The sequence below is a fragment of the Pomacea canaliculata genome, linkage group LG11, assembly GCF_003073045.1.
Source record: "Pomacea canaliculata isolate SZHN2017 linkage group LG11, ASM307304v1, whole genome shotgun sequence".
Taxonomy (NCBI): domain Eukaryota; kingdom Metazoa; phylum Mollusca; class Gastropoda; order Architaenioglossa; family Ampullariidae; genus Pomacea; species Pomacea canaliculata.
In genome coordinates, this window is record NC_037600.1 from 14,700,699 (window position 1) to 14,724,482 (window position 23,784).

The window sequence follows — 23,784 nt, forward strand, 5'->3', positions numbered from 1 at the left end:
CTCAACTTTTTAATCACCTGTGGGGTTATCAAGAACCTGACGTGCCTTTCGCAGTATGCACATTGACCAAAAAAAAAAAAATGCACCGAGAGACAAAAAATAAATAAATAAATAAATAAATAGTGCTGTTGAGTGAGCTAACAATGCACTTCGGTTTGTTACAAATATTATATCAGTTGAGAATACTCCTTGCCTTGAACCAAGGTAAGCAGGTCTGTCTGTTTCATGGGGCTTTTGTCACATCTGTATACTTCGTAAACTTCTCTGCTATACAAAATATATACTCAAAATAAACATGACATATAGACTAAAGCATAACAAATATGCAGGGGGCACCATAGCACAGCATCACCTCGTGGCCAGGTGGAAACGATTTTAAACACTTTGTGTGAAGCTGTGTTTTAATTGAATGGCTGTCAATTCTTTGCCTCAAAGAAACATTCATGAACACGATGGTAGTCTTAGAAAGTTCATGGAGCAAAATTAAAGACAATCTCGTAAAGCGAAATGTCAGAAAACCAGAATAGACTACAAAAACATATTTTACAGTATAGAGAAGATCTTTAACATGATCAAATAAACTTCTGGAAGTGAAGAAAAGACAACTGTATGTCTCGTTTCGATATCTATGTATATATTGCTTTGGGAACAGGAATAGCTTTTTGTGTATTTTTATTCTGGTTTCTTATTCATGAAGGAAATAAAGACATACTATAAAGTCATAGACTTCATATTAAGAAAACAAACTTTCTTACAACAACGAATCATTGTCCATTGGGGTTAGCATAGCCAATCCCTCTAAAAGAAAGTATTTCAATGGTGTGTTCAATATAAGTGTCAATCAGTCCGTTCGACAATCGTAAAGTGTGAAGTTGGCATCAATAATCACCTTGTTATTAGGCGACGAGCAAAGTCAGCACGCATGCACAAAGACTTGGAAAACATTTTTTACAGAAGTGAACTCCTGAAAAGGTTTTGCTATTCATAAATCAGTATGTTGAGAAGGAAACTCAGCGGTGATTAAGCCCACCTGAAAGTCGGCGAGACCGTTAATCACACCCACATTGAGCAAAGACCCGACAGGTAGCGTGGGCTGATAACTGCACTGTTTGAACTACCCCAGCAGACACCCGTCTACAGATTATTGTGTAAACACACAGGACAACACGGGGACTACGATTAGATTATCTTTTTCAGTGTTTACAGCCGACGAAGGGGGGCGGGCAGCACCGAACAGATCGAAGTAAATGAAGTGCTTTCACTGCTCAAAATCTTCACCTTTGCCCTTTACCATTCGGAAAGTTTGACCCTGGAAAAATTTAACTTTTTTCCACAGGCGTTATCAAATTTCGTGGTGACGAAGGTATGGAGGACTAAAAGGAGCTGATAGAGGGAAAAGAAACAGCCTGTGACTAAGGTAGCACATGCTGGAGGCTTAAACTTTGCCAGGAGCTGTCAACATAACAAGCAGGTGACCTCCCAGCTGCTCAACTGAATCTTAGCAAGCGAGAACGGTGCTTTTTGGCGGACAAAGTAAGTACTATAATGCTTTCGAAAAATAATAAAGAAGGTTAGAAAGCATTTTTTAAATCTTTTTTCTTCTAAGAACTTTACTTCTTAAAATAAAAATTGCTGTTATCGTTCATTTTAAGTTTTGTATGTGAAGCCTCCATTGTTCCGTCCAAAGCTGTTTGTTATAAAGTCGCTCGAAAGCTTGACTATTTCGCAAAAATAATTTGTTTTTTTAACTTATGCACAACTAAAGTTACTGAATGACCCAGAGGATGAGACCAGAGCAATATCAGTTCCTTTATTTCTGCACGCTTGTTTTCACAAATGTAAAGTATATATAAAACTCGCGATTGGTACACAAATGTTGCACCCCGGCAACTGGTAAGAGGAGTTAACAATTACAAGAGAAATATGTGAAGGGATCTGCGAGACGAAGTCGAATCAGCTCGAATGTGGGAGTCTCCTGGTTTTGGTAGGGCCTACGGGGACGCAGTGGACAGACCCTGACAGAAACGTGGGGAGTGGGGGTCCAAGGACAGTAACCTACCTGTCCATGGTAGGATCGAATCTCGCCACCATCGCACGTCGTCGGGCGTGGCACCTGCTACACAGACTAGAGCTATGTGAAATAGCAATGACAATGATCAACTTTATTGATATTGATGATTGATATTGTGATATTGCTTATGCCAGCATTGAATAAATTCTGTAAAAGACAAATACGAACGAGGAAAAAGATTGTTCCTTTAATCAAAGATATATTTATTACGTATTCTAATATAATATATTTCTGCATCCTCTGTCTTGTCCAGGGGCAGGTCCGTTAACATTTTTCATCCCTCTTACCCATTCATACTTCTACTGACCCAGGTCATATCAGCTTTTCAATGAGGTTTATTTCTTCTAAATCTTTTAAAAACTACCTTAAATCATCGACGACATTATGCTGTTCATTCTGTTTGTTAAGGCTCTAGATGCATGCAGGTTTGTTTTTTGTTGTTTTTTTGTTTTGTTTTAATAACTGGGTAAAGTTCAGCACAAGATATTTTTTCTCGGAATTTAGTCCTCATTTGATCCTTCTTGAGATACACATTTAATTGCTTTAAACATTATCATGCGGAAAGAGATCAAAGTCTTGACTTTGTACATAGTGAGCTGTCCATTGGCTGTAAAATTCGAAACATAAACATGATGTAGTAGTAGTAACAAGATTGACTTACATAGCTCCATATCTCGGTCCTATGGGCGACTCGTGGCGCTTTTTTAAAAAGTCTTTATGTACAATGATAACGTCAGTGTTTGAAACCTCTGAATTCTGCTCATGGGAATGTTTCAAACGTGTATCGAGAACGGAAATAGAATAATTACCCCAATTTAGGGAAAGTATCTTTCATACCCAATCATCAGAAAAAAACGTTCAGTGATTATTATCAGTGATATGGTACTGAGTTACAGCAAACTCCAGATGTATAGAAGAATTGTCTTCAGCGTAAGTTGTGTCTTCATATAGATGGCCTTCAGCGTGTCGTATCACGATCTGCTCGACAAAAATATCCGCCACATCTACAGCAGCCTTCCCTCCAACATCCGGTTCCGGTCTGAGCCCATCCCAGGGGTGACTTTGAACCCTCATCATGGCTGCCTGTCTCTTCACAGCCATCAGAACCTTCAGCAGAGTCGAGTCCCGGCGCTCCTACGTCGTCGCCTCTGGGCCTACAGTCAGGACTACGGGGTCACCCTCCCCCGAGCACCTGCCTTTAGGCTCATGTCTACTAATGAGGTCAAGGCTATCGTTGATAGGTCAGTCTCAACTAAAGACGCAAGAGAGAGAGAGAAAGAAAAACTCGGATGATATATAAGATGCAACCTAATCCAGAACTTGTCATTGGTGGCAGGATATTTAAGTTTTCATTTTTGTCTGGAAAGTCAATTTACCCCCAAAAAGAACATAAAAAGCAAAAGAAACCCATTAAGAACAAGCATTTTTTTAAAGTAAAAAAATATAAAGAAACAAATAATAACAGAATGTTATGAACAAAAAAAAAAAATAAAGAACGTAACAAATAAAGAGTGTAAAGAAAAAAATACACAAAATTATTTTTAAATGTAACAACCAGAAAACAGTAATACAAAAAAATATAAAAGAATGTAACGAGCAAAGAAAATGAAAGGCGCAAAAAGTAGAAAATTGTTAGTATTATTTCCAATTTTACAATATCTAAACGCATTTCACGCACTGTAGTGGAATTGCATATATAACTGCAAAGAATAATAAGCATTTTATATGTGTAAGCCTGTGTGAAGTATGTGTGTGTCTGAATGTCTGGGGGAATGGTCAGTTAACTTCTTGGTATATGAAGCCACGTGTTCAGGTTTTGAATCTGTGCGTGTGGCGGATGTCGTCGAGTGCGCTCTCGAAAAGAAATTTATTGCTACTGCCTTTTGTTCCTTGGACTACTGGATAACTCGTACTTTCACTTTCCCAGGATCGACGCCCTTGTCCTGTTACCTGACTGCTGACGACTTGCCAAAGAAAAGTTTATCAAAGGACTCGGCCCTGATGTTATGATTTATGTTTATTACCAGGGTCAGCAAGCCGACGAACAGCCAGCAACGCCCCCTGTGCGTGTGTCGTCGCGAGATGCTGCGGCAGCACTGGGAGAGGTGTCCGTCCTGCCACGCAGCCAGCCACGGACGCCGCTGCAGCAGCAAGCAGGAGATGTCGGACCTGACGGCCCGCGTGTCACGCCCCACACACTCCGCGCGCGTGCGCTATGAACTCAGGGAAGGTCACACCACTGACCCTGTCCAAGTCGTGCTCGCCCGGTGCACTTCCTGTCGAGAGGCTGCTGGTGCCGACAACTGGTAGCTCGCCCAAGAAAACTGTTGTTTTAGAGTTTTTTAATCATTTAAAAAAGGACAGTTATTTTTATAATTTATATTGTCATTAAACGATTCTGCTCAGCATTTTTCGGTAAAGATCATTGTTTTATATCTCAGATGTACACTACATTGCATCATCGCGACAATCGTCATTCGTTATCATCATGGCGGTCGTTGTCGAACGATTAATCACCTTCATTTAGAAATATGACCGTGATATGCAGCTATATGCAGGCTATTTCCGACCCTCGTTTGAGAGCGCGCGCGCACACACACACGCACAGAATTTCAGTTCCATGCATGCACGAAAGTTCTGCCGAATCGCATCGTCTTAGACGAGTATCGTGCGTGTAATGCAAGGATATGGATATGAACACAGTACATGACATGTGCCTCGTGCAGTCCATTGCTACATAAACGGTTGATTTGAAAGACAACTTTCCTACAGTGATTTCACACCACGAAGGTGCAAGAAGACTTAGGGGGCGGAATGGTAGGGTTACTGAACATGTGCTGCATGCAGAACAGAATACTATTCCAATACTATGGCAGACAAGTGTTCACCGCTGCAAAGTCGATCCCACTCACCTCTCACCCCCTTTCTGTTCAAAGCCAAACCGCAAAGCACCTTTAACTCGCGCCAAAAGGCGTGAACAAGAACCGACAACCCCCACTGATTATTGCGAATAAGGAATTGAACTTTGTGTAATCAGTATTAACCTGTCTGTCTGTGATTTCTAGTCGTTCGAAGAGCGTGTGGCTCTGTTCCTAAACAATGATTTATGACATACCCCCTTCCTTCACCGCCTCCATCCGCCACCGATAAGGTGCTGCCTGGCATTGGGTTCAACATGTGCTGACGATGCAGTTCACCCGTACTGCCAGGCCTCAGCAGGCACGTGATCACCTGGCTAGGGGTACAGTATGTAGCTTCCGTGTAAAATGTCGGCTAGAAAAATAATTGCGAGAAGTAAAATTTTTAGTTGTTCCTCTGTTAAGTATTTGTCTTATTTGGTTAGAATAATAAAACTGCTGGGACGAAAAAGAAAGTGTCATACTGTCATGTAGCTATGACTGTACTTTGTTGTAAGCAAACACCCTGATCACTCTCAAAACAAGCAACACCCTGATCACTCTCAAAAAACACACACACACACACACTGATCACTATCTCAAAACACACACACACACCCTGATCACTCTCAACACACACACACAGTGATCACTGTCTCAAAACACAAATGCAAAGAGAGACACACCTGCAAAGAAACAACATGCACCTCGTTTTATGATTCTTAAACCATTTTTTGAAGCTTGGTACCTTTGTGTCCTGCTTGGATTCGACCCAACTTGAAGAAGGAAGATATTATATTGCAAAGGCATGACTGGTACGAGGAACTAAGATATTATCAGTAGGTTAAAAAAAAAAAAGAGAGAGGGGGGGGGTTGTCTTGAAGGCGACACTTTTTTCTGTAGTTACTACCCGCACCACCTGGCCTGTCTTCTGCTTGTCGCTCCAGGTTGTCGCCAGTTTGTGAGCACTGTGACTGCTTGAGTGACTGCTTGAACACCTGCAGATGGCGAGTATATCATTTTGTAATCTCTCCTCTCTTCTGTCCACTGTTCACCGGTATGACTTCATTACAAGTTACTCTCTAAGTGTCAGTTACTTTTCTTTCCGCCTTTTTCCTCCCAGGCCTGTACATTGAAAAGTTACACTATTACAAGCACCGGGTTCATCGTACATCACTTGTATAAAAGAATTACTCTGATTAAATGATTGCTTAAGTCCTGACATTGAAATTCCTGTGAGTTTCACTGAGTGGATGAGCCCAGTGATCATGTTTAATGTCGAAAAAACTAAGTATGAACATTCATACAACAAAAATCGTGTGGTTGATCCTGATCTTATGTCTGAGTGACATACCTGGACAGATCTCACCTGTGTGATGTACATTCTTTGGCAGGTCTCACCTTTAGGAAGTAACATGTTCAGGTATATCTCATCTACATTATTTACATCAGGTAAATTTCCTATACATTATTTTAATAATAATGTTTATTTATAGAGCGCCTTATCCAACCAACAATGGCTTACTCAAGGCGCTTACATACACGAAGTTGCATGAATGCACACTTACCAGTAGACATCAAATGTGTCTGACAAAATTCATATAACATCATTAAAATCACAACTACTTACTCAATCCCTCTAGTTTTAACCACTGCGCCCTTAGGTACTCGGGTCGGTATCGAACACCCTATTTACATGAACAGGTAATTATCATATTTACATGCTTCGAGTAGATCTCTAGCGTATATTTGCATGCAGGGCCGTGCTTAGGGGCAAGCGGACGAGGCATCTGCCTTGGGCCCCGCGCTTCAAGGGGCCCCGCGCTTTTGATTGATATGGTAACTAGGCATATGGAAGTGTAGTCAGCCGTATCACATTCTCGCTGGACGCGCTTGGAGACAGAAGGCTGCTGGACACCGAGGATTTATCGCGCATGAACGTTCGTGCATTGAGCGTGAGGGCCCCGCACATGCCCTTTGCCTCGGGCCCCGCGGGGGCTAAGAACGGGCCTGTTTGCATGCACAGGTAAACTTCATGCACGTTATTTACATGCTCAGGCAGATCTCGTATGTACTATTTAAATGCTCAGGTAGATATCATCATACTCACTGTTTATACATGTATCTCATATACACTTCGTTTAGGTAGATTTTGTCTAAGCGATTTACATGCTCGGGTAGGTCTCATCTACATGATTTACATACTCAAGAAAAAGCACCCAGCGCTCAGACCTCTGTACACCTGTTTCTACACTCAAATAATAGTACAGTATCGTCATTGTCATTCACGGTCTGTTAGGTAGTGCAAGCAATCGTCACCTGTACATGTCTGTTACACGTCTTACTTAGTCCAGCATTCACACACCTGACATAAAAGACTGCCGTAGGTAAAGACTTCGCTCTACACTTTGCCGGGCGTCAGGTGATAAAAAAATAGAAGAAGAAAATCCTACTTGACATTATGGCAAGTTAGGAAGACTACTGGAAGCCTTACACACAAAGAAAATTAAAATACCGTGACCTCCATTCTACCGTTTATTTCTGTGCCCATTCCAAGTTCTCAAAGGAAAGCGAGTTGCTGTGCCCTCTTGGTTTTCTTATTGTAAGGTGACATGGCACGACTGCTGTAAAAGCAATGAAAAGTTAAGTGGCTCGCCGTTTCTAGAGCATGGCATACATGTGACAGATTCCAAACCCCGCCTCCGCTGTTTTCGTCGTCGTATACCTTCCCAGACTGCTGCTGGGGGAACAAGTAGAGGAATATTTCTAGTCGCAGGACATGATAAGCCTCCAACTGCCGACTTTCTATTTCACAGTCGAGCACACCAATTGTTATTATTATTGTTGTTGGTAGTGGTATTGGTGGTGGTCTTTAGTGGAGGATAAAATAGAACTGTTGTCAAACCAATGCCCCCACCAATAAATAAATGAAAGAATGAAAAAGTGGGAGGTAACGAGGGCGATAAATCAAACTCTCTATCGTCCTTGGACGTAACAGTCGCCGTTGTTTAACGTGACAGTTACTCTGATAAGGACGTCGTGTCATGCACCTTTCAAGTTTCCTCCCTTAGAGACGTAGCCACTGACCTACGGGGTGGCGGCGCCATTTAACCTCTCGTGACGATAAAGCCGGCTTCACATGCTGAAACTCGGTGTGGTTACGAACTGCACGTCCGTCGCATAAATTTGCCTTAACTTCAGTCGAAACTGGACCACGTATTTGTACAGAGCAAGCTTTATTCTTCGAAATCTACCTCCCCAACACCTGGTCCCCGCGAGGAGAGTTATATGTGGGAGAAAAATCTTTCGATGCATACTGAAACGGTCGTGTTGTTAGACTATGTTGTACAGTGTGAAGCAGGCTATTGTAAGGAACAACATTTACAACGCTGTAGCTGCTGTAGTCGCCAAGTCACAGCCATTCTTACCTCAGCAATAGACACCAGGGTAAATTATATACCTTGGGTAAATATTCACACGAGACATCTCCACCCCTACCGATACACTGACTACTCACATTTTATTGACCGCATTTAATTGTAGTATGCTCTGTCTGAGGAGTTCTACAGGAAATCTTTCTGAAACTAACAGGAATATGAATGGGCAAAGATGAAATGGAAGCGAAATACCAGAATTTATTAACCGTTGCACGGATCGAGAGAAAACGAAAATGAACGAAATGAAAGTTAACCCAGCTTTTCCTTTTTTCCAGAATAAATCGCAGGAGATGGGCGTCAGCCGGTAGATGATGGTCTTGTTCTTGTGTCACGATATCCCTTGTCCCGGCGTCAAACCTGACAGTTGTTAGATCGCGAGCAGACGACAAGTATCGCACCTTCAAACGTCACCACGCGTGAAGCTGGTGCCGCCCTCCCCTGCCTTCTACTACAACTCTTCTCAACTTTTACACCATCCTTCCAGACTATTCGCTGGCCAGCAAAAATGGCGTTCAATCTCACCTACCACAACATTCTGAACAACAACATCCGGCATGTCTACTACGGCAAGCCTCTTAATCTACACTACCGACAGTCCAGCGAGTATCCCAACATGGATCAGCTTCGCAAACGGCGCGAGGATCAGCTGCTGAAGAACTACGTCCTGCGCATGTCGGAGTTCTGGTCGGACTACCATTGCCTCATCCCACGCGCTTCCGCTTTCCGGGTCCTGTCGCGCCACCTGGTAGACGACATCGTCAAGCGCTTGTATGAGCCGCCGCCCACGAACACCTCCAGAAGCATCGAGGCGAGGAAGAGCCGAGAGAAGGGGTCAGAGGTCAAAAGGAAGACCCTGTCGAGGGAGCAGAGGGACGAGGTCTTCAAGCGGGTATTGAGGCCTACGGCTATCAGCACGATACGAGAGCATCCGCCACAACGTCTGGTGGCAATGGGGCTGAACTTCGAGTATGTGAAGGATGACACCGACGTCTGATGACAAGGGAAGCATTGACTGCTGACCTCTCAGTCAGTGATGTCAAAATAGTTGCCTTATCCCCCTCCACCTGCTTAATTGTGAGATCGTTCAGTGGCCAGCAGTTTCCCTCTGTCAATTAACTGATGTGTTTAAATATATATTAATGCTGTTTTTATGTTCTAGCTTTGTTGCTTGCATTTTAATAAATCTTTAAGAAGTTTTGGGGTAGGACTGTAATGGAATCTTCTGCATATGGCATTAAAGTGATGAATGGAAATTTTAGACACCGATGCACGATCTCAAGTTATTCATATATATATATATATCTCCACTGTATGAAATAAGGTGCTCAGGCAGATCTCATCTTTGCCATTAACATCACAGTAGAAATCTGTATATAGACCTCCGATCAGTGAACTAAACGAACAAGCCCACGAAGTTGTAAATGGTGTTTTCTCAAAATCACAATCTTACAGTGTGTGTGTCTTGCCTGTGATTGCACGCTCGTTTATGCACAACCCTGTGAACACTTAGTGGATCTCACTGCAATTTTTGTGGACATTCAAAAACCCTATGCTGAAAACAAAAGCACAAAAAAAATAAGGGGAATGCACCTCTTCTGCTACTCTTTACTTTAACGATATTTCATTCTGCATATAAATATTCGAACAGCAATAACTGATCCAACAAGTCGTGTTTTCTTGACTGTGTCAATATGGTAAATACTTAATGTGCTGAGCTGGCACACGTAGTTACTGGCACAGACTTACAGTTCACATAACATTCTGTTTGTATGCTTTTTTTACACATGTAATGAGAAAATGAGCCAAAGAAAATTTGGTATATTTCTCTTCAAATTTAAATTACATTAACTCCTGCATCCTTGTTGCCCCTCTGTCGATTGCTGCTTCCAATAATTCCACCAACCCCAAACTTCCTGCTATAGTCTTAATAGAAGACATGTCAGCTTAAAAAAGCATGGTTGCTTCAAACAGGCACACATCATCTTCATCACCAACGATTGCACTTCAGAATAAGTATTTATTGAAAAATACATTTTTGGAAGTTAATAAACAGTGTCTATGAAGCTCAAACAGTGTCTAACATCATCATCACCATGAAAAAGGAATGTATCTAAGTGGAAACATATGTACATCGAAGGTGTAAAGTCCAACAGTTCAGAATGTTGTATGCAAAGCATTCAAATGTAAATACATATAGTATTAAAACAACGTTTGTTAAGTTGTTGTGAACATCTGCTACTTAAAGATCCAGATTGCTGACCATGTTTTGTGAGCAAAAATTTGGTGTTTCCAATTGCAAGTTAAATAACTTTCAACACACTGAAGTATTCCAAAATGATAAAATTATGAATGACACAAATGTATGTTTTTACTGCAGCAAATATCTTCCTCCACACAACCATGTTTAAGATTTAACCCTCTGTTTGAAGAGAAAATTCACTAACATGCATGCTCAAATATACAAAAAATGTCTGAATTTCACTCAAAAGTCTTCTAATTAAAGTGCACTTATATTTGAACACATTAACTTTTTCAAGGCATGGAAATGTCCAAAAGCAAACTGTTAATGCTTATATGGATGTTTGTACAAGCAGTATGGGTGAGGTGTACATGCACTGACTCTCTTCTGGGTCAGGCTTAAAACACTGATTTCCCTGTCAAAAAAGAAAAAAACCCCAAGCCTAGTTCCTGTGAGTTGCTATTGTTGAATAGAACACAAAATCATGGATTTCGCTTGTAATAAAAACTTTCAGTTGGTAATACTGGATCAGCTGACAAATTATTTGAATGCACCAAAACATCTAAATGTCATAGACTTTTGGTTGAATAAATGGAAAACTAGATCACATTTGTCAGACTGCTAATACTTTGCATACCTGACAAAACATCTAGCTACAGAAGCTATAAGCTTTTTCTTATGCATCTAGATAATGTTTAAGCTAAAAATATCTACATCCAAATGAGATACATGTCTACAGCAGCAAAACCCTACCCTGCATTTAAACAACAAAGAGTGATTTTCATACAGCAGCTGAGCTACACTAATAAGTATGTGAACTATGGGGATGGGTGAATAGGAGTCAGGAAGAATGGCTGGAATATTGTACATCGGTAACAGTATCTTACTCTAATTTATTTATTAGCATTAACAACATGAACCAAAGAGTACACTGAACAATTTAATATCTGTTATGAACCTCAAATGCTCATTACAGAGTGATGACATGAAACAAAGTTTCTGAAAAAATGTTGAAGATGCAATGGTGTCTGTTGAAAAAAAAGACAGGGGAAATGAAATATGTTTAATGCTGCAAGATGAACATAAATTTCTGGCTATCGTTTTTCTGCACAAGCTATGGTATTGCTAGAAATAACAATCAATCAGCAACAAAGGCATCCAGTGCATTCAATATTCAATACAAGACCAGCATTCTCTTTTTCTTTAATCTTAGGCATAATTTCAACAGAGTTTTGAAACTGTGGCAGCAACAGCTATACAGCTTTAACAACTTAAGAGCACCATTATACTCAAGTAAAGCAGTTTAAAATAATTTATGCCACTTAACTATTATCTTTACAAATTTGTTCTTATAAGGAATAAGAGATTAAAATGTATTTCAATAGCTTCATGTGCAGTGTGCTGATGCCAAACTTTCTGCACATAAGGGAAGAGAATATGGTAAACTAGAAATACAGTTGTAAAGGAAGCTACAGCAAGACTATATTTAATATAAGGCCTTTGTTTTTATTTTTTTAAGAAGCTTGTGCACTAAAGATGGGGGACTATATTATGACAGTAAGTTGTAATACTACTGACAACAGACATGGTCACTAAAACAAGGAGAGACACCCAGAAATTCAGTGTAATTTAATGCAGCCAAAAATATTTTCAAAAGGACCTTCCAAGTGGCCAATATGGCTACAAAGTATTAATTTTCATTGAATCACATTTGAGTACAATGTTATGAGGGTGTCACCTACCTACTAGCTTAAATTTCAAACAGCAACAACAGCATCAGATGTGAACTCCTGAGCAGTAGTGAAGGGGGAAACAAGTTGGATGCAATTGCATAATGTGTGGGCATTGATAGGCACATTTACGACATTGATGAGTGTCCGAATTTTGTTCCAAAGATTCTGGACTGAAGTATGGCAAAAATGTGTGATGTACAATGCACCCTAGCTTACTTTAATGAGACTGACAATGGACACAACAGGATACAAATTCAAAAGGGTCAATAAGGCTTATAAGCTATTATCATGGAAGAACCAGTTTTTAAGGGCATTTACATTGTTCCATTCTAATAGCCTGAAATAAAAATGTGCAAAAAGATGGGCAAATCACAAATGAAGAAGAAAAGAAAATCTCATCAGGCCTCTGAATGGAAAACAAACAGTACAATGTTTGGAAACACAATATGGCGTTTTATCATCTGTTGTTGACAAATTATCACACATGGGGAAACACATCGAAATCAAAAGCTCCTTTTCGGTTAAAACATGATTAATGCAACAAAATTTAAGATTTATTACACCATGTGTTTTAACTACAAAATTCAAAAAACAAGAAATGTGGTTGAAAATATTACAACTACTCTCTTGTGTAAAAGGTCTTATGCTTCTGACAACTGGAGACATAAAACATATTTACTGTTTAAGGGTCATTACTTTCCCCTACAATCCTTCAGCCTTTGCGATATTCCATATCAAATGTACAAAGCAACATCTTTCAACAAACTGAAAAGCAAAGGAAAAAGAAAGAAAACAAATCCAATAAAGCTTGCTCTGACAACTTGTAATACAAGCAACTAGTATAGCAAGCTCTTTTGCTACATAAGCAGAGGCATATATGAAAAATGAAATTTTTTTCTCTCTGCATCTCTTGCTCTTTCTTCTTTTTTCCCCCAGTGTCAAAGTTGTGCCAAAACAGTAACCAACGATGGATTCTGACCACCAAAAGAAATACCCACATTCAAAATACTACAAGCAGAAAAAATTGCCTCCTACAAAAAAAACCAAAACAATCAAGAACATAAGCCAGACATTTTAGTCTCAACTTCAACAACTGAAGACTTAAAAAGCAGTCAGGAACCTAAGGTGTTTCAGCTTCATATCAGACACCTAAAAAGCAGTCAGGAGGGGGAAGGGATTGATGTTTTATGCTGAGATAGCAACTAAGGCTATATCACGGCAAGGCAGCCAGGCCTGTAAACACATGCCACATAGAGAAAGAACAGCGTGCCCCAGACAAGAGCTGATCCCAGGACTGCCAACCTTCACTGTATTGGTGATAGGCACAGCTTCACATCAGACACCTAAAGACCTGAAGAGTAGTCAGGAATGTCACCCATGATTCACTGGATTTTACCAGAGATACGAAGAAGACCTAAGGGGGACATGTCGACAAGCTTCAGTTTACCAGCCAGTTTAACCCACAAGTCTGGATTTCCACCACCCAGGAAGTACATAAAAGAGGGGGACCTATCATTAACAGGGAAACAGATCAAAACACATCTTATTCAATCTTCCATGGATCTCCCAGAAGTACATAACAAAGCTACCTCTGCTCGTGGCCCAAATGATGTTGTGTGACTATTTGGAGGAAAGAAGTCATCATCAAACAAACAGCCATGATTTATTGCAGACAACCTATTCGTAGAAACTTGCCCTGCTCAAGTGATATCTTTGCACAACAGTGTCATTTCTATACTGCGTATCTTGTTTCAAGAAGGTTCTCTGCATGTGACACCTGTGCACAGGCCTGGGTATTAGGTTTTTTTCATGGCACTTGATTTTTTTTTTTGTTGTAAACACCTCTTACCCCATAGTTAATTAATTAACTTCTTTCATTCTTCCTTTCCCCCCAGAAAATCATGATTCTGAAGTTTCACAAAATTGTAAAAGGTCTTAATATTTGCAATGGAGACGAAAAAAATTTATAAACAAGCCTTTTTGGTTATGAGTTGGTATCAAAAATAAGTTTCAATTTACTGGGCAAAAGACCTCTGGATCTTTTTCGTTCTTTACAGCTTTGCATTATATTCTCAAGTATGAAAATACACAATATTCATGGTTGTCTCATGGAAGTAGATGAACATTTCCACCAATAGATTAAATAAAACTGTTGACAACTCCCCTCTTTGAGGAAGTAGGCGAGTGACTATCTTGGCAAAAGTGGCAGACATTGTCATCAAATGGCAGACTTCTCAAATCTTACAACTAGAAATTAACCAAATTAAATGCCAGTTCCCATAGTCACATCTTTATACCAATTCTTATTTCAAAGTGCACAAAAGGTAATATTTAAAACATACCTAAACCTTGACTTCCACAATACCTTTCTAGAAACTGAAATTTTATTTGGTCAATTGCCTGCCATTTTACATTGGGTTTTTTCCAGCAGGCAAAAATAAATCTTATAGTATTAATGAAGAACTGTCCAGGTAGTGTAGGCTCCCAGATCAGCATTTGTTATGTCTGAAGAGAACATCTTTGGTGCACGCTGAATGTTTATGGGGATGAACAAAGAGCTTAGCGTACCCCCAACCTTTCTCAGTTCACTCATCTGCACATGGTGGCGTGTGTAAGGAATCTTCTCATCCAATTTCTGGAAAGTAAACAATTGTATTAACATAAACTGTAAGTAAGAAGTTAAATGTCAGGTTATAATGAAAAGAAAGTAATTACAGACTTACTTTTCCAAGTGTCACAAAAGCACTCTTTAACACAATACCAGCAGCCTGCAGCATGTAAGGAATCTTCTCATCCAATTTCTTTAACTTAACCTTAAGTATAATTAAGGATTAACATCTCTGGTGACTGTAAAATGAAACTGATTAAGCTGCATACCTTTTGAGGAGCACAACAAACTCCACCCACAGATAACTCACTTCCATAAACACAACACAGCACATAACAGAATCCTATTTCAGAAAAAAAAATGCTAACAGCTAAGTAAATTGATGGAAGTTTCAACACACACATCATCTGACTTTCAGATTTCCCAAAATGAGCTCTAAAACTTTTCTTCGTTATAATTTCAGCATAGAAAACTTTTTAGTCACGGTAATCAAAGCAGCTAATTATTTTTTAAGCAAATTGCAAGAATGAATAATATAAAATCAGACATGCTTCTCGTGGCATTCCTTGGGAGAAAATGACCGTCACAATACCTAAGGAAGGGAGGAGATGATATGCTTGTAGTACTTCAGCTTCAGTATAGGCACAAGGAGACGAGACAGGACTCTTTGACCGGCACTTAGATTGCCAATTTTCATTTCATGCCGCTCCAAGTCTGGATCTGCCAGCTTCATCAACTCCTGTGTATTAATGTGTGCTGAGATGTACCAGTTGTTAAAAAAGTTTTGGACATCATTCCCAGAAAACAGATCATGCCCGAGAAGCAAGGAATCATTTCAGTTCCATTTTTCTTTTTCATGCCAAAAAATCTCTTCCAACATGCCAGCAGCCAATTCAGAGAATTTCACTCAGGTTAGGGAAGTTTCCAGAAACAGGCCTCCTGGCAAAAAGTGATCCATGCACCTTCTATTTATTTCCACCAAGCTTTCTGTTGAAAGTCTTGGTAAGCCGAGGCTAAGACTGCAGGCGTCATGCCATGACAAAGCTTGCTTACTCTTAAGTGAAGCTTGGTTAATAGAAGTGTGACAGAAGTGCTAAAAGATTTTCATGCAAAAGATAAAAAACTCAAAAGTTCTTTTTAAAATACAAAGTTGCTCTCACACATAAATATATATATTTACACGACGTGCTCAAATGCTTGATTTCTTATATTTAAATAGATTTTAGAACTTAAGATGCCACCCATCTCTTCATCACTAGTTTTTCTCCTTCAGCAGGATATAATGCTACAGAAACTGTAACACTTGTATTTAAGATTAATTGTCAGAAATTTCTTAAATAGTAAAGGGCAAACTTTTATTTGACATGTTTACATAGTCTTTTATTGTTCATAAATATATTACTCTTGTTCTTGACCAAAAAATTTCACATAATAATAGTTTAATATTATAAGATTATTACTGACACAAGGCACTTCATCCAAAACTATTATTATAATTCAACAAAACTCTTGTCACTTACAACAGCATTTACAAATATACAAAATTATATTTGTATTAAGACAACAGAGGTAATATACACATATCCAGCACCAAAATTGCTCAGGATTTTTGGATGCTGGTTCTCTAACTAACTAGCTTTATGCTTCTCCACGAGAAAACTATCCAGGTAATTCATGCAGCCAAAGTGTGAGAAGCACAAAGAGAACTATCAGTGGGAAAAAATCTTGGAATGCAGTTGCATGTGCTCACGCCAGAAACGAATTGATAATTCGCAAGGTAGTTTGTTCTCTATGATTATTTTGAATCACAAAATGTTCCCACCATAAAGTTACAAAAAAACAAGTTTCACACTCCAAAGTAGCATGTGTTATAGCTTCTTTGTCATCACATCCAATTCATAGACCTTGTATTTTGTTTTCCACAAACCAGAAGTTCTTGTTGAGTTAATTCTTGATGTTATATATTTCAATTACCATGAAAGCACTTCCAATACATTAACATAACAATAACAATAACAACAGACTTTATTAATCCCAATGGGCAATTTAAACATGGGAGCTGTGCCCTGCATCCAAAATATATGTATATGGAAAAAACAAAACAACATGACAGTGCTATGTTGACATCTCTACTGATATTGTGCATGCAGATGCAAATGAAGAAAAGCAGCTGTTTGTATTTACTACTGCTGTCTTTATGAGGAAAATATGATTACCCCCTTTAATTCATATTTACTACTGCCTCTTTATAAAGAAACCATGGTTAACTCCCTCTAATTCATTATTTAGAACTGCCTTCTTTGTAAAGAATTAATATTTAGTTTTAATCTTTTTTTACCCTTTTTATTTTTGTCTCATGTTATTTATTTAATGGCTTGAAAACTGAAGAATGAAGTGTTGTTCTTTTGGAAAGAGTTAAGAACAACCCTGCTATGTCAGTGTGGCTATTAGCATGCAGAACATCAGTTTAAGGTACTAGTGGAAACACCAAATATTAGCTACTTCTACAAAGTCATTGCTGTCCGGATACATTTTTGAGAGTTTAATTTCTTGGGAGTCTCTAATAACTCTTGAGTTAGGGGGGTTTATTGCCACACTCTTTTCACCCACTATACAAATTTCTCATCCAAACCTCTGGACAAAAAAAAGAGCATCAGCTAACAACACAAAACATTTTTTTCAAAGACACCATACAAATGAAAAATTCTCATAAACTAAACTATGAGAACCTTATTAATAAATATGCCTGCATTCTAAGTGATTTCAGTCATGGACATAAAACTACAAGCTACACTGAATGAGAAAAGAAAGCCATGGAAGAAGTAAGACCAGGTACAAGGTGAATAGTCACCCTTTGTTGGATGCTAACGCCTTGCGGTCAACTAACATGCTTAAATATTAATTTAGGATTAATAATTTAGCCGACTGCTTACAGTTAGCATCCAGTTAGTAAAACTACACACTTGGCCCCTGAAAGTTCTCAACTAAGAGGCAGGATGGTTCAACATAGTTTTTTTCTTTTAACTATAAATTAAAATCAAAAGTTTGAAATGTCTTATGTATGTGTTAGTGTAGCATGTTCTCTCTCTTCCCCTACACACACACCAACATAAGTTCTCTTTTAATAAAAATTCCCTGACTTATTTGCTGGGAATGGTGATATAATTTGAAGTTTATATGCAGGAATTTGCTTGTATATATATATACACCCACACAGTGTTTCAAACACTTGTGCCTATGTGCAAAGAATCAAAAAGACATTTAGTTAAAAATAATATTTTACAATGATGGAGCAGTCAACTATGTGCTGATATGATTTTATCATGTGCAATATATGTTTTTCCATATGCTACCTTCTTTAAATAGTTAACAAAAACAATATAATTCAAACCATTAAAATAAAAATGAGAGCTATCAAAAGGAAAAAAATATTGTTTTCTTTCTTAACCCAGATTCCATACAAAATTTGATAAAGGTTTCTGAAGGGTATCACCTTTACTTAACTCAGTAGTCAAGAAAGTCAACATGATTTCTGGAGGAAAAAAATTATTTTTACATTTATCTGTGGTCTAAACAGGCATAACAAGTATGCAAATATTTGACACACCAAATGTGTGCACACACACACATATCAAATCCAAATGTTATTGGTTAGTCCCTCCTGGCTTAGTCAATATATAGACATTAGAGATTGTTTTTCCACTTCTTCTTCACTTTTTAAAAATAAATTTATTTAAGGTTTTTAAATGGCTAACCTGAGTGCAAACTTATGAGTGGGTTAATTACTTAAAAGATACTACAATTCCTAAAATCTGGGCAAGTTACAAGCTTTTGAACGCGGCAGTTCTCACATGGTCTTTGTTTTCTTGCAACAACAAAGTAGGTGTACTGACTGGACAATGCCTCACGAACACACAATGCCTCATTAGCACATGCTCAGAGTGCTCATATTGATAGTCCAGTTCCACACTTTCAATGTTTAAAATTCAGGTTGAAACATGTGCTTTTCTCAACAAAATAAATAAAATAATCAATAACTATAACAAATGATAGCACCATGTTTTGATAACCTCAGTAACTTTCATTTTGAACTCAGGTTACCATTTAAAAACCGTACACGAAGACCCCACTATGCTGATTAATCTTGAAGAAAAAAAATCTGACTGTTATTATGCCAAAAACTCAAGATCAACCAAACCATCATTATGTTATAAACTCACCCCATAGCTGGTGTCTCCCATTTCAGTACGAACATGATGAATCAAACGTCCATTGATGTACAACATATCTGCTGCCTCCCTTGAGTCCAACTGCATCACTTTGTATGGGTAGCTTGCAACATCTTGCATTTTCTGATAAAGGCATAAAATATGACAATATGAAACTAAAACAGAAAATGATACACAGCAATAATTTTTATTCTGCAAATGTGACTGACAGCAAACTGAAATGTAAAAAGAAGAAAGTGCAGTCTACCATAGATTCCCCAGCTGTAACCCATTGATAACTGTTTATTACACAACAATAGGTTTAGTATCCTGGTCTGTAAATAATGGAAATTGAAATTGAGCTAGCTAAGGTTGACTATGGGCTGATAAGCCCGTGAGAAATAGTTTTTGAATATTTATAACTATTAACCTACAAAAAAGACAATCATCTGTGATGCACTGTTGTAAAGAGCACTTTTTAAACATATATGTAGCGTGACTTTTAAGAAATATAAGTTTTGTTTGTACTAAATTCAAATGGAAGATTGTAACTGTATGGGACAGACAGAAGACCAGGAAAGCAGGTCAAAATTTTCACAAAATATTTACACATTATATACAAACATATAGTGTCAAACAAATTTTATTAGAAAATATACTAGAATTGAAATATTACTATTTGCTAATAATTTTTGGTTGTTGGAGTACAAATCTATGTTTAACTGAGTAAACAGCAAATGCCACGAACACGGCGCTTGACCAACAGAAACTGTGCCTACTTTTAAACAAGACAAAATACCCAATTCATTGACTTTTTCAGCTTTAAGGGAAGTAACAAATACTAGAACAAGTCCTGAAGGTAACAGTAGTATTCATTCACAGTGCGATGTGATGTACGAAGCTAACCTAGCTGAGAAGCGTTCACCCTAAGAAGGAGTAAATTGTTTTACACCTTGCAACCAGCTAAAGAATTGTTTTGGAAAAGTCGTTGGAAATACCAGATGATACTTGGGATTTATTTGAAGCAACTGTGTATGTGTGCTAAGAAGCCTATAATACGTAATCTCTATACTGAAAGGAATCTTTTTTTAACTTAATTAAAAATGAAGAAAATCCCCATCAAACTATCCTATCAAAAAAGAGCTGCATATGATTTTTATTTCACGCAAAACATAAGTCTTAGTTACATACATGTTCTTTTAACAGGATGCTGATAAGAATATTACCTCTTAACATTCAAGGTACATCCCTTATTATATGGTCCACAAACTTGTATGCAAAATGTTGATTTAATATATATATATGTAAAAGATACTAATGTACCACACAGCCAAAAACATGTGTTTGACTTTGATATAGATATTTTAAAAGGTATTTTATAGTATTTAAATGAGGATCGAAAAGAAAAGTGTCAAATAGATGAAATACCTGAGTTCTTGAGTCAGAATAAAAAAAGAAAAAAATAACACACCTTTAGAATGACTGCCACGTCAATGCCTGGTGATACTGCCATAATTTCACGACCAGCCATTGCAAATCCATCCTTCAAGTGAAGCAGATCAGACTTGCCTATCTCCACCATGGACACAGTGTGGTCTTGAAAAGCCTCAGCCACTGCCTTTGCTCCCAGTGCATTAGTACGTTTCCCAACGCCAACAAAGATCTCTTTCCCTGCAATCAAATTAAAATCATTAGTCTTTGCTACATGGATATTACACGTCTCTGGCAGCATATCCCCTTTTAAATTTACATTTAAATATACTAATATTTTATTTTATTAAATCTATTATGGATCGAATTTGCATTTTCTTATGATGATTATTAGTGTTATTATTGACAATATTTAACAAGGCTGGTTTAAAACTTGTATAGCTAAAAGGTCAGTGAGAAGGCTATATTTGATAATGAGATCTTTATGTTCACTTAATTTTCCCATTGGCAAGTGAACACAAAGATCTCTTCAACTTCAAATGTAATCTTCTTTTTGGTCATTTAGCTAAATTTCAGAGTAGTCTTATCAAAAATAGTCAATCACAATCTCACATGTGTGATGTGTGTTGCCCATAGAGGTGATGTGTGCATAAGTTAATGTATGAATATGTTCGTGACACAAAAGAATGAAATATGTTGGACTCTATTAAAAGCTTTAGTGTAATGCTGAACATCCAGTCACCTGTGAACAAGACATCACCACCATCTAGTGTAGCTTTGGCATCTCCCACTTCCTTCACTACCAATCGCATATCCTGTTTCAACACTCTTCGTATTTCCCCTACCTGAAATAAGAAATAAAAGAATATTCAGTTCCATAAACAAATAAACAAAAGAATTTAAAAAATACTCACAATTAACAAACCATTTATAAATTAAGACTAAATATAAGAAACCACTAACAGAATGTACCTCCTAGTTTGTAACTAAATACAGTTGCAATTGAAAAGATTTATTAGTCAACTGACAATTCATATTTCAGATATTTTTTCTTTTAAAATTCAAAAAGTAATGGTTCCATAGCTTGTGGTCATAAAGGTAGTAACTTATGAAGTAGTTCATATTTGTCTCTATAGCTTGTCATTTGAAGGGTGATGTTTATGCCTCTCCAGCCTCTGCTTTTCTACCTTTCCTTCTTATAAGTCACTGCTGCTGGGTGTGCAATGGGTGGGGTTGAGTCACAGGCCCTCAGACCTGCCCCCTTCTAACAACAGCAAACCAACCCCAAGATAGCAGCTTTCTACTAATAAATAATATAAGTACTAGTAATAATTATATTTTAGATCCTTTATAAAATAAACATTAACTGTTTTCAATTAACTTCAGCACACATGAATTAAAAGTAGTTCATTCATTTGATTCACAAAAAAAATTGGTAAGACAAAAAAAAAACAACCCCAAAATAAATGCTCAACGTTTTTGTTTCAAACATTAGACATGAAACCTTGAGACAGGAATGCTCAGAAAATGCTGTAATGTCATCCTCTGTCTAATATGAAACAGAAAGGCTGTAACAGAAATAACTGGAAAAAACTATTTTCCACTTCCTCGATACTGAAATATTTTATTTTCATTTCTATGAACAATGTAGAATTACTAATATAAAAAAAAAAAAACGGAAACAAATGACCTGTCAGTAACTCGATTTTCTCTAGGGCCGTCTACTCGTAAATGTCATCTATTTACTGTGCCGCGGCGGGTCGCATAATAGCGTGCAGTGACTGTATGTGTGTCAATGACTCTGTTCCTGCATTTGCTATAGGTATGGAAACAGGAAATTAAGTTTCATATAGTTTCTCACAAGTTTTAAGTTTACTGAATGCTATTATCCCTAAATAATAAAATAACATACCTCTCCTGTTCGTGATGGGTGTCCGGGACGAGTAACAAGTGCTGTACCCCCGATCACAACAGCGCAGTCCTCAACGAAACAGCAGTCAGGATAGTTTTCGTCTTCCTGTAGTTCGATTAAATTTACGTCACAGTTTTTCAGGACCTCTCGAATCGTATCATACTCTTCTCTTGCTTTCTGCAAGTTCAGACCTCCAGGAATATTTTCAGCTCCGACTGACCGCTGAGCAAAAGAGTCCGGAATACGGCAAATAATCGCATAGTTGCACTGGAAGGGATTCGCCATTTTGCAAACACTAACCTGTCGGTGACTTCGCTTCGGCGCTCTTTTCACAAGTACGACTTATCTCCCTTGAAGCACTCTTCCGGTTGGGCCTACGATAACCTCTGTTTTAAAATGCAGACACGCCCAAACCATAAAAGTTGTTTGCTTCTCTTTTTCTTATTGTAAATTGTTTATTTTTCATAGAAACTTATAAACAACTCATGAAAAAGTAAATAAGAAATAGAACAAAGGCTAAAATCTTACCAAAAGCAAATAAACAAATGACCGCAAACCGGTTTTCCGTTGAGTCATCAGAAACCAACCTGACACCCGCGCAATGGCATATTTTAAAAGTGACAATATAAAGGGGGTTGTTGTTAACTGGCAGCCACTCCTTCGGTTTCCGTCAGAGGGGCAGTAAATAGCCGATTTATGAGTGTAAAGTCGGCTTACTGTGGTCGGTCTTACTAATAGCTATACAGTTTAAAATTCTGTTTACAAAAGTAACTTCACTTAGCAGACGACCGAAAACTGTTAGCGTCGAATCACACCTTTTTCGGTAAGTCGTCCAACACGGTACAGGTAGTCCTCGGGTTACGACGGTCTCGAGTTACGTCGTTTCGTGGTTACGACGCTCATTCCGACTTACGAGGTCAGTGCATCAAAGAAAAGGAAGGCCATCACCATGGAGGTGAAAGTGGATAAAATAAGGCAATTTAGAAGGGGAAACAGCAACAGAAATTAGCAGGTCATTAGGACTTTGTCGTTCGACTGTCGCTACGATTATCAAGGATAAAGATCGCATCCTTGAACACGTGACAGGATCTTCTCATACGAAGGCGACAGTGATAACAAAGCGTACTGTACTGCACAATATTTTACTGTACTGATGTTTATTGATAATGATGTAAGGTACTGTGTTAGGATACGTGTTTGGATAGACTAAGTGTTTGCAGTACTGTACTGTTATTATGGTACAGCACT

General features: G+C 38.2%; 3 protein-coding genes across 7 annotated transcripts; 2 read left to right on the forward strand and 1 right to left on the reverse strand.

Moving 5' to 3' along the window:
• Nucleotides 1-1,037: 1,037 nt before the first annotated feature.
• LOC112575464 lies at nucleotides 1,038-4,481 on the forward strand. Of its 2 annotated transcripts, XM_025257346.1 has the most exons (4): nucleotides 1,038-1,243; nucleotides 1,337-1,533; nucleotides 3,023-3,312; nucleotides 4,099-4,481. In XM_025257346.1, the coding sequence occupies exons 3-4, from the start codon at nucleotides 3,023-3,025 to the stop codon at nucleotides 4,379-4,381; spliced, it is 573 nt and encodes a 190-aa protein (XP_025113131.1). In that variant the 5' UTR covers nucleotides 1,038-1,243; nucleotides 1,337-1,533; the 3' UTR covers nucleotides 4,382-4,481. The 2 variants fall into 2 exon arrangements, with proteins under 2 accessions (XP_025113131.1, XP_025113130.1); XM_025257345.1 differs by having other exon boundaries at nucleotides 1,038-1,533.
• A 4,200-nt stretch (nucleotides 4,482-8,681) lies between these two features.
• LOC112574985 lies at nucleotides 8,682-11,302 on the forward strand. The gene has a single exon (XM_025256456.1). The coding sequence runs from the start codon at nucleotides 8,911-8,913 to the stop codon at nucleotides 9,397-9,399; it is 489 nt and encodes a 162-aa protein (XP_025112241.1). The 5' UTR covers nucleotides 8,682-8,910; the 3' UTR covers nucleotides 9,400-11,302.
• Nucleotides 10,409-22,970, reverse strand: LOC112574984 (N(G),N(G)-dimethylarginine dimethylaminohydrolase 1-like). 4 transcript variants are annotated; one of them, XM_025256453.1, is made up of 6 exons: nucleotides 22,537-22,970; nucleotides 21,367-21,469; nucleotides 20,665-20,864; nucleotides 19,206-19,337; nucleotides 15,578-15,724; nucleotides 14,876-15,012 (listed from the first exon to the last, which is right to left on the reverse strand). In XM_025256453.1, the coding sequence occupies exons 1-5, from the start codon at nucleotides 22,819-22,821 to the stop codon at nucleotides 15,578-15,580; spliced, it is 867 nt and encodes a 288-aa protein (XP_025112238.1). In that variant the 5' UTR covers nucleotides 22,822-22,970; the 3' UTR covers nucleotides 14,876-15,012. The 4 variants fall into 4 exon arrangements, with proteins under 4 accessions (XP_025112236.1, XP_025112238.1, XP_025112240.1 ...); XM_025256454.1 differs by lacking the exon at nucleotides 14,876-15,012 and adding an exon at nucleotides 15,154-15,178; XM_025256451.1 differs by lacking the exon at nucleotides 15,578-15,724 and having other exon boundaries at nucleotides 10,409-15,012.
• Nucleotides 22,971-23,784: the final 814 nt, after the last annotated feature.